The sequence below is a fragment of the Akebia trifoliata genome, unplaced genomic scaffold (genome assembly GCF_017979445.1).
Source record: "Akebia trifoliata isolate Shusen 1 unplaced genomic scaffold, ASM1797944v1 Contig00600, whole genome shotgun sequence".
In the NCBI taxonomy this organism is placed as follows: Eukaryota; Viridiplantae; Streptophyta; class Magnoliopsida; order Ranunculales; family Lardizabalaceae; genus Akebia; species Akebia trifoliata.
In genome coordinates this window covers 84,149-94,799 of record NW_028237129.1, presented here as the reverse complement: position 1 = coordinate 94,799, position 10,651 = coordinate 84,149, and the positions used below count along the sequence as shown (strand labels likewise).

At 35.3% G+C, this 10,651-nt stretch overlaps 2 protein-coding genes across 2 annotated transcripts; both read left to right on the top strand.

Annotated features, from left to right (window-relative positions):
• Positions 1–574: 574 nt before the first annotated feature.
• Positions 575–7,723, top strand: LOC147381295 (uncharacterized). The gene is made up of 9 exons (XM_086430609.1): positions 575–719; positions 1,570–1,751; positions 1,855–1,920; positions 2,027–2,069; positions 2,508–2,562; positions 2,695–2,743; positions 4,790–4,857; positions 4,981–5,089; positions 6,739–7,723. The coding sequence occupies exons 1-9, from the start codon at positions 575–577 to the stop codon at positions 6,853–6,855; spliced, it is 834 nt and encodes a 277-aa protein (XP_086286735.1). The 3' UTR covers positions 6,856–7,723.
• A 58-nt stretch (positions 7,724–7,781) lies between these two features.
• On the top strand, positions 7,782–9,950 carry LOC147381294 (aminopeptidase M1-like). Its single transcript, XM_086430607.1, has 6 exons — positions 7,782–8,119; positions 8,621–8,795; positions 8,891–9,026; positions 9,089–9,156; positions 9,400–9,477; positions 9,597–9,950. The coding sequence occupies exons 2-6, from the start codon at positions 8,667–8,669 to the stop codon at positions 9,765–9,767; spliced, it is 582 nt and encodes a 193-aa protein (XP_086286733.1). The 5' UTR covers positions 7,782–8,119; positions 8,621–8,666; the 3' UTR covers positions 9,768–9,950.
• The last annotated feature ends 701 nt before the right edge of the window (positions 9,951–10,651 follow it).

The following is a 10,651-nucleotide window of genomic DNA, read 5'->3' as shown; positions in this document are numbered from 1 at the left end:
GTGGGGGATGGAGAAGAAGAAAGAGAGAGAGAAAGAGAAGATAACCGGAGATGGTGATAACGAAGAAGACGATGGTGACGACGACGAGGTTAGTGTAATGGTGGTGGTGGTGATAAGGAAGAAGAAGATGTGAGTGGGGGAATTGGGAATGAAAAATATGTGTGGATTTCACTTTCCCACCATATGGGTGGGAAAGTGAAATTCATATTTTGGTGGATCTTTTGATTGGGGTGAAAAATAAATTTTTATTTTCATGTGCAATCAAACATACCCTTAGTATATGAAAAGGCCCGATCAGGAGGTAATGTCATCAACAAAAAAATGAAGGGGGTGAGGAGGGGGGGAGGGGGAAATTGGGAGAGAGGTGAGGGAGTGATGATAAATAGGCATAAATGGGGCATGCAATTAGTTGAAAATATAAGGGTGAATCAAAATTCGGTTCACTTTGAAATTTTTGGACGAGTTGTCTCAAACCTTTCGGAAAACTCGTCCGAGGCGACTCGGTATCCGAATTGGACGAGGCGCGAAACCGAGTTTCAACTTTTAAAACCATGCTTGGAGCCTTGGATGACCGATGAGTACCTTTCTTAGAGTCTCTAATGTAAAGAACTGGTCTTTCACTATTGGACTCGTAGAAATCTTCGATCGCCATCTTCATTGCTCTTCAAGCGTGGGTTTCTTTGGTCTGACAATCTTCTTCTCTGCGTCTCTAGGGCAAGGTAATTAGTTATCTTTTCCTTTTCTCCCCTTCTCCTCCTTTGTTTCTCTCATATTGGATCCAGATTCAATAAGATGCACAGTTAGGCTCCAGAATTTTTGAAATTTTTTTCTACATTAAGAACCCTAAAATTAAAATTGACGATTAGTTCAAAACTTCAAATTCACCCCTATTGGAACGAAAATTATTGAGATTGATGAGCCATCAAAATCTTTTTTCTTCAAGGGACGACGCGGCCCGACATTTTTATCTGCTTTTCGTTCTCTTTCTCACTCTTTAGCCTCCAATTCATCAATAACGATCAAGATCTGTATTTTTCGAGCTCCAATCTTCAAAGACCATTGATCCTCAAAGTGTATTAGACTACATGTAAGTAAAATTCGATAACTTAAACTCAGAAAACAAAACTAAAACGAAGTCTTACAAGTAATATTTGATTGTTTCTTCTAATAATGAAGTTAATTCTGATGGATTTGGATTCAGTTTTGATTTATATCTGATTATTGTTGGAGAGAAGCGTAAATCGCTTCTAAAGTGAACGAAGGGATCATATGGGGGTCGTCCCTTGATGATAAAAGGAGGTTGATATAGGGGCAATTAGAGATGTTAGGAACCTTTCATCTTTCCTGCAGACACACTTTGCTTCTAACAATGAAGAGAGTGTTTCCATCACAATTGTAAATAGGTATTTATAAGCTCAGCCGAGACTTTTAAAACATCGGGCGATTCAACTTGTCTGACCCCCGAGATTGGAATGACTCGCCTGAGTCATATATGTATTGAATGTCATAAAACAATGCCAATTTCCGTTTGCCAATGAATGTGAAATGTGAAATATTTGCATTTTGTAGCTCAAATCAAGAAAATGACGAATCAAGTTTCCAGAGAATGCAATGCATCCATAACAGTTTTCGATGCATTTCGGTTACATTTGATCTGCAGTGTAGGGTTAGCAGCGTCGTTCTGGGTGGCCCACAACATTTATGCCATCAATCTAATTTTTGATCATGTTCAAACCCTCCATCTCATCTTGGTAAATGATTGAAAATCAATCTCATATCATCCAATGTTGATTTTTCTTTGTTTATTTGGAAATCGGATTCAATAGTGTTTTTTTTTTTTTTAAATCTTCTCAGGTTGTCGAATGTCCAATTACAATCTTACTTTACAGTCTCCTTCGACAGAATCTAGATCAATGTTCGGTAACATATCAATCACTCTTTTTCTTACTCTATTTTTTTTAATTTTCGATTTGTTTGTGTTCCCAATTTTGAATGATTTATCATGTTTTAATAACCTCTCTAACAGTATTGGAAGGCGGTTGGGCGAGGACTATTGGCTCTGCCTGCTGGTGTGTCCCAACTCTGTTTTTCTTTTTTTGATTTTTTAAAGGATTTTTGGAACATTTTTGAGTTTCTTTAAATTACTTGGTTCAAAAGCACATCTTCATCTTTCCATATCTCGAATCAAGTATCACAGAAAATGATAAAATAAAGCCATCTATTTGTCAAAATTACTTTGATTTGTGTGATTTGTTGAAGTTTGTGATTTAAATAGATATTTACTTAGAATAATGCTGGAGTGATCTCAAGCTGGAACTTCATATCGCACTTCTTGACGTGAAAGGGTATGGGAACCATAGATCCTTTTCATCGAGATACAAGTGAAAAAGAATCTATAGTTTCTATCCACTTTCACATCAAGAAGTGTGATATGAGGTGCCAGCTTGAGGTCACTCCAGCACAACTCTTCTACTTAACTCGACTCATAACGAATTATATGTTTGTAGGGGCTTTATTAATGGCCTTTGGAGCTACTATTTTAGGGGCACCAGTTGGAACTCAGTAAGTGAATTGCTTATGCTCACCATAGTCATATTGGAACTGGCTCACTGCTCGTCATTAATTAGAATTAATTACTAAGTTTTTTATCATTGCCTCATGTTTTAAGATTTCTACATCTTGTATTGGACATAGGTACCTAAGAAAGACTTTTAACTGGTCACTTCTCATGTCATTATTCACTGTGAGTATCAGTTGCGTAATTTCATTTTTATATTGCTATGTTACTTGAAATGTTTCTCGGGTGGTTCGTGATCCTGAGGATTGAAATTGAAACACTGCAAATTTATTTTCTTTTTGAGCTGTGATATTACCGCACCATTAAAATATTAATAAACCCCATAAATGATTTTGTTATAAAATCACACTATAAGTGAATGATATTCCAATTATAAGGGGAGATAAGAGAGATAAAACAACAAACAAAATGCAAAGTTCTAATGAGAGCTCCACACATTACAAAAATTAAAAATTAAAAATTAAAAAAAATTAAAATCCTAAGGACTCCTCCCTTTACTAGAGTCTACTCCTATGTTAGCCTATCCCAGTACATGAGATACCAATTTTTAATGATGTGCTACATCCCAAATCTCTTCGATGATGTAAGAGGATCTCCACATGCGCTTCTTCATCCTAGAAGCTAACCAAATCACAATACTTGAGTCCCCTCCTACAAATTATATTATTAATTTGCAACTTTTGGCTTTGTTAGAGTCAAACTCCTTAACTAGTCGTGATAACATTAGCTTTGTGTGGCCTTGTACTAAACATAGGTATTTTCCAAAACCCAAATTAATGGTATCTATATGAACTATTAAGAAAGCCAACCCAAGTCCATGTTTGGACTATGGTTTTCAAGATACAGTGCTAGTGATGCTTTCCTGATCAAGTAAAGGTTGGCTAGGTATAATGTCTTGTCACTCAAGTTGATGCGAAGGCTTTCAAAATATGAGTGGTCATTCGATGTGTCTTTCAGCATAATTTGGTAAAGTAATTTTCTAACTACGCATAGTATTTGATATTAATCAAGTGAGAGAATATCAGATTTTGTGTGGTGTTATACAAAATACAGGTTTTCCCAACCCCCAGATTAACAATACACATTTGATTTGATGAGAAAAGGGTATGGGCCCGTAGATTAATATTTTGATGGCTGCGGTCTATGTGATGAGGGTGTGTGCTAGTATATTTTACAGTCTAACGTCAAAACTATAAAATTTTAAAGTGTAGCTCCCATCTCTCAACCCAATCATGGGTTATAGTTTGTGGACTACATAAATATGGCATTGAATGGACACTATATGCTCACTTTAGAGTTTGAAGCCTTCGTCAAATAACTTGTGGGGAGAGATGAAGGCTCCCCCCTCACACATTCTTTGTTCCACCAACATGTGAATTCAAGATTCTCCTGGACACATTCTCTAAGCATGGTTGCTCATTGGCAATTTGTTTTGCAAGACATTTTCTGCTTGGATTTGCCACTAAAGGAAAATGAATACAGGAATGTTTTAGTCTCTTTGTTCCGAACCTGATACATACTTCATTTCACTAGCTTTTCAATTATTTGAATTTATTAAGCTTAGTTTTCTAATATATATAACATGTCGAGTTTCTCTTTCACTCTGCCAATCCCCGAAGATCAGTATGGAACACTCTAAATTATATTAATCACATTCTATGTTAAAATCTTACGAATCAGACCTCGTGCACTCCCAAATTCTAGGGAAAGATCTTGTTTGTCGTTTGAGGAGCATTCAGTGAAGAACAAAAAAAAAAATTATCTCCCATTTAAGTGTTAGGTATCAGCTCCCACGCAAAGATACACCGGACATGATCTCTCTTTTACTGCTTTTTATCCTCCTCCTCTCAACTGCAACATTGAAGGCAGGAAATGCCTCACTGAGTCAAAATCATAGATGCATGTGCCAATTTTAAACACTGATTCAAAGTGTAAAACAAAGTAATCCCAGAAACCTAGTAAGCTCACACAGTAGGTTAAACAGTGTGTCCAACAGGGCTAATTTCCATGGTTATCAATACTGTTTGCTATAGTTGTTGATATCAAGTGTTAAAGATTCTTATTTACCAATATTCCTATAAATTTTCAAATAGTATATACTTATGTATGGAAATATCTGCAAGAGTTTTCTAAGTTTATTATGTCCAACATGCTATCCTCCGTCGTGTAGGTTAGTGAAGTAAATGGCAAACCTATTGGGTGTTTTGGCAGTTTGTCCCAGCAGCTTCTGTTTTTGGTTCATCGTGGAAAGATTGGCAGCGTCTATTCACACATACAAGGTAAGTGTTGCAAATTTTGTGGAGACAAATATGGATTCTTCACTATAGATGGAAACTTCAAAAAGTTTGTCACGCATTCATATTCCCATCTGTTGGTAATGATGGACTATTATTTATTCTCAGGCCAACTGGAATTCTTGATTATATGATCTGCTTGCCAGCTCATGGAGCTGTTATTGGAGCTTGGCTTGGGGCTTGGCCCATGCCACTTGATTGGGAAAGGCCATGGCAGGTATTGTTTCCTTCGTATTAATTGTAATTTACCGAAGCTAAGACATTTTTTTTGTTCAAGTTGTTTTCTACCCATTATCTGCACTTTCATTAATACTTTTTGTAGTTGCAAAAATTTGCACTACCTCGACATCCTCATTGATGGATTGATTCTTCTCCCTTGTACTCCTGGGTATGCCTGCAGCAACACCTTTCCGACGCCCAAATCAAAATTTTAGTACAAAAAATAGTGTAAAGTTTAGAGAGGGAGAATCTCCTACCTTTTAGTGTCTCTCTCTCTATGCATTTATACAAGCAAAACCCTAGGATCCTTTTTTTATCCTCTTTCCAATTGTGCCATTATCTATTTTAGTAGGTTATTTTGATTAGGAATATCTCTAATCGATATCATTGCCTTGTTTAACCCCTTCTTTTTCGGGATTTTCCTTCAATAAAAATTCCTACTCCGTTAGTCACGCTCAATCCTCGATTTTGTTGGGATTTGAGTTGCCTAAGCCATTCTACCACGAAATCCTAACCCGATACTCCCCCGACCAATCGAAACCTGAGCCTATGATTAGTTTGCCACCGAGATTACCCTCGGATCTCCATACCAAACCCAAATTCCTAGGTGCCACGTGTTGTCCCTTGGTACCCAACGAAAAATATCCTCCACATTCTTCATCTCTTTTTCAATTGTTATTTTAGTGTCATGACCCTCATTATTATTATATTTTAGGTTGGACCATAAACTTGTCCTAATTTTACTCATTTGCACTAATCGACCTAAGCTATTATTACCAAGGTTTAAAATCTCATCTCAAGGCAATGTCTTGCTCAAGAAAATCTAAGGCCATCTCAGATGAGAGATTTCAAGAGAAGGATCTAAGACTATCTTAACTAAGACACCACTCTGAGATGGTACAAAACTTTAAACCATGTTTGTTACCGAGGTTTAAAATCTTGTCTTGAGGCAATGTCTCGGACAAGAGAAAATCAAGATTGGTTTTACCGAAACATCCCATGATAATCAGAAACTTTTTTTTTATAAATAAAATGATTTCAATAAAAATGAACAGAAAAGGGAGGTCAAGACGACCAAACCCATAAACAAGGAACAAAAATGGAGTCGCTACTACTCAGGAACAATACTACAATCCCAATCCCGTCTAAGAATTTAGTAACATTGAATGTTTGAAGGTTGATGTTTTGTTCCAATCTTTGTTAATATCAGAGTGATTGTAGCGGGAAGATTGATTAAAGAAGTTTAGTTATACAGTTTTGGAGTATAAATTTATGTTGGAATTTTATGATCGGATCTCAAATTATCCAGTTATGAATTACTTGATCCAATTCTGACTGGGTGAATCGAGCTAGTTATATATTTTAATTACAGTATTCAAAATATGTTGAAAAATGTTTAATTATCGTTGATTAAGATGTATAAATAGAGTATTGTCGGTCTTGAAATTCACTTCTATAATCAATGTGGACCTGAGTTAATTTTGACTTGAAGAGTTACTTACATGAAGAGAACGTAGAAATCTTAGCCCCTCTCTAAGTTCTTGAATTGAGTTGAGCTCTACATCAGCCCATCATGATTTCCAATCTTGGTTTGTAGTTTCAGCTCTTATTATTCTCAAGTTTGATTGATTTTATTCATATTTGTAGGAATGGCCCATTTGCGTTAGTTATGGAGCAATGGTTGGGTATTTGGTTGGAATGGTTGTGTCTATGGGTTTCATACTTGTGTTCCATGGAAGACGACGACACATCAAAGGAGATTGATTAACCTGAAGTAGAACTTTACAGTCTACAATATGTCCGTCTGTTTTGTGGTGCCTCGTTAGAAAAGCCTCGTCGATTTTTGGGCCCTTATCATATATTTCCTTCTATATGAGGGACCTATGCTTCCCTGTTCAAATACTGTTTCTTTCTTTTTCTATTTAATTTTTTTTTATTATAGAAATACCGAGAATTAATTTTACGACCTTGAGAAAAATTATGATCGAGATAAGTATTAATAGGACATGTATAAATCTTGATGATTCAATTTTGCATTCACACGCTTGGGGTTGTGTGTTTTTTCTTGACCCAACAAAATTCAACCCTCTTATGTATATATGATCCAATAAGTCCGCACAGAGAGAGATACATAGTGGTAGGTGTCAACTAGCTTAGTTGGTTTACAAAATATAAAGATGGAAATATTGACATTGATAGAGGAGGCACATTTAATACAATACCAAATGAAATTGATGATGAATTGATTACTGATATAAATATTGCACGAGATGAGATTGCTCAACAGATTTATAATGCCATGTATACATGATGTAAAATTTTATTTAATTATTTATTATTTATTGAATAGACATTAATTATGTTAGTACAGAAAAATGAAATTGAATTGAATTTTTTATTTTTTAATATTAAATCTTATGTTTATATTTATTGTTAACATATTATTACTTATGTCAGATAAATAATCTTTTTTTTTTAATATTATTTTTAATTTCATCAAACAAATTCTAAATAGTGGGTTACCAAACAGTTTAACATCTTAACAATACAGTTATATAGCATATTACCAAACAATATACTCAATTCAGCAACAGCAACAACTTTCTCTCAGATTCAGAAACTTAATTCAGCATCAGCAACTTTACATATAGCTTTTCCAAATAGAGAATAAGTCTCTCTCTTTCTCTCTCTCTCTCTCTCTCTCTCTCTCTCTCTCTCTCGTGGTAGTCGAGTTTGCTTGTCTTCAAGAGTCAAGTCAAGTAACTAAGGATTGTTCCCATAATATTTTTGTGGGAATTTAACTGAATAATGAAAGAGAGAGACACAAAGGTTTAGTTAGTGATGGTTAACGTTAGCGATGGAAATGTGGTGGGGCCCACCAAATCTTCCTCATCCACCTCACAGCCTACCTTAGGGAGGCAGTTCCCTCCCGTTGCACAATGGGAGATCATGAGAGCTGTCGAGAAGGACGACCAGTACGCCTCTGTCGTTTACGACGCATATCGTGATGCCTTTCACCATTTATTCGGTTAGTTTCGATTTAAATTTTAATTTTAGAGTTAGGGTTTGTTGGTTAGTTCGTTGGGTTTTTCTTTTTTCTTTTTTCTTTTTTCTTTTTAATCGTTAATTAGCTTTTTTTTTTTTTTTTTTTTGTTGAATTTGGCTCAAAGCTTCGTATGGAACAATCTTATTTACCTGAAGCTGGAATTAGGGTTGGGGTTTCAATATTTTATTGCCTCTCGATAATGTTCTTAGCAATCTAAAAGAGTCATCACAATTCATGGCGAATACGAGTAAAATTCTTGAAGTGCATTAAAATAAAATGGGTTTAGAATTGTTACACCATTCTCAATTGGTGCAAGAAAAACATCTAGAGTTCACATAACAATTCTAACAGTTGACATTTTGTAAAATGTGAGATTCATGTATTAAATCTGACAGCTAGTTTCTTCCATACTCTACTGGATGTAAAATTTATTTTTTCCAGTTTTCATTCTTTAAATGGCTTCATGTTGGATTTTATCTACAGTAAATTAGGCTGGGAGCCAAAGAATGGTGAGAACCACTTGGATGCAATGTTAAGAGGGGAGGTTTTGACTGCTCTTGTTGTTTTTGGGCATGATGTAATACAAAATGAAGCAATTAGACGTTTTCATGCATTTTGGATGACAGAAATACTACTTGTCCCTCCCAACACAAGAAAGGTTGATGCATTAAAAGTGCTAATGGACTAGGGTTTTTTTTTCCTTCAGCCATTAACATTCACTTATTGATGTGGTTTTACAATACATTTTTGTAGGCAGCATATGTTGCTGTGATGCAGACTGTGAGCTCATTGAATAGATCGGGTTATGAATCTCTTCTAAGAATTTATAGAGAGACTGATCTAAGCCAGGAGAAAACGCGTATCCTAAGTAATGTCAATTTATGTGGAAGTGATACAAAGTAATTAATTATATCCATTTGTGATACAGAATCAACTTTTCATGTTCTGTAGGTTCTCTAACATCCTGTCCAGATCCTGATATTGTTCTTGAAGCTTTTAAGTTTTTGTTGTTTTCTGAGGTAACTTGATTCATTTTAAAATATATGATTTTCACAAGTCAAGGTATTGGTCTTATTTTGAAAAAAAAAAGATTACAAGCACCCAAGATCCAACTTAAAAATGAAATATTCAATGTAATTTCTCACATATAAGCCCCATATAGATATCATATTAGACGATCCAACTATTCAGTGAAATGTTCATACCGTCCTCACAAAATTTCAATCCATCCTGACAGACTTAACCTCATCTTGTAAATGCAGGATAACTGGGATCACATCATGAAGACCTATGGTTCTGGATTTCTGATAACTCGTTTCATCAGCGCCATTGCGTCACCTGTCTGTTATTAAACCCTTGTCACATTTCCTGTTTGCACTTCTACCTTTTTTTTTATTGAAAGATAAAATATGGAAAATAAATTTTTGTAATGTGAAGACTTCTTTTTTCCATGTTTCAGTTCTCTTCATTTGAGAAGGCAGCAGAGGTAAAGGAGTTCTTTGCAAGCCGAACCAAGCCCTCAATTGCAAGGACATTGAAGCAGAGCCTTGAACGTGTACAATCAATGCAAATTACAACAATCAATGATCTTACTTGTTCACATGGGTGGTGCCATAGATTAATTAGATAACAACTTCGGCACTCATGGCAAATTCCTCCTTATAGGTCAAAAAGAATATTCTGTATTTTTAAGTAGGACAATTAAATAATGTAATTTTCAACAAGAGACGGGCCTAACCAATTCAGCTACCTTATCTTATCGGATCATCATTTTAGCTTTTAATAATTTTGTGAAGTTCACAGCTGTTATAAATATGGGTTCCTAACACACTGGAAATCTAATCGGATTCTGTAGTAGTGGAGGGACTGTTAAATGAGTGAAGGAAAAAAGACCACTCAAGAACATTGCTCTCCTTCTCCCTGAAGACCATTTTATTTGCTAAGATTGATGAAGCTTAAAAGGTACTGTCTGTGCTAGCTCCCTCCTCTCACCTCCCCTCCACTCCCCTCCATGATTCTTGTCAAAGATAAAAAAAGAAAATCCTAAAATACGGAGCACAGACCACCGACCACGGAGGGGAGGGAGTTTGGTTCCTCCCTTCTTATCTTCTTCAAAGAGATGAGTAAAAGAGGCTTCCCTCTATATTTTGAGCATGGAGGGAGGTTTCTTCCGTCTATGTGCCTGTGTGCATGTGAAAAAGGTTTTGGTTCCTATGGTCTTTAAGTGGATGGAAATCTTTTTATTTCACAATGTTTGCTTCATTTTTTTTTTTTTTTTTCTGTACCACTAAATATGAGTTATCATCCAGTTAATCTTGAAAAAGTGGTTTGTCCACACAAAAAATAATAATAATTATTATTATTATTAATTAATTAATTAATTAAATTAAATTGGTTATTTGAGTCTGTTTCTCCTGTTTTAATGAATCTTTTGCACAAATCAGAGATGACCAATTTATGAAGGAAATATATTCGACTAACGCACCATTTAATAATTGTATAATTAACAATTAG

Coding starts and splice junctions, on each gene's coding strand:
- LOC147381295 (XM_086430609.1), top strand. CDS start 575: ATGAGTACCTTTCTTAGAGTCTCTAATGTAAAGAACTGGTCTTTCACT. Junction 2,070..2,507: donor ACTATTGGCTCTGCCTGCTG/GTGTGTCCCAAC, acceptor ATATGTTTGTAG/GGGCTTTATTAATGGCCTTT. Junction 5,090..6,738: donor ATTGGGAAAGGCCATGGCAG/GTATTGTTTCCT, acceptor TCATATTTGTAG/GAATGGCCCATTTGCGTTAG.
- LOC147381294 (XM_086430607.1), top strand. CDS start 8,667: ATGTTAAGAGGGGAGGTTTTGACTGCTCTTGTTGTTTTTGGGCATGAT. Junction 9,027..9,088: donor TAATGTCAATTTATGTGGAA/GTGATACAAAGT, acceptor CATGTTCTGTAG/GTTCTCTAACATCCTGTCCA. Junction 9,157..9,399: donor AGTTTTTGTTGTTTTCTGAG/GTAACTTGATTC, acceptor TTGTAAATGCAG/GATAACTGGGATCACATCAT.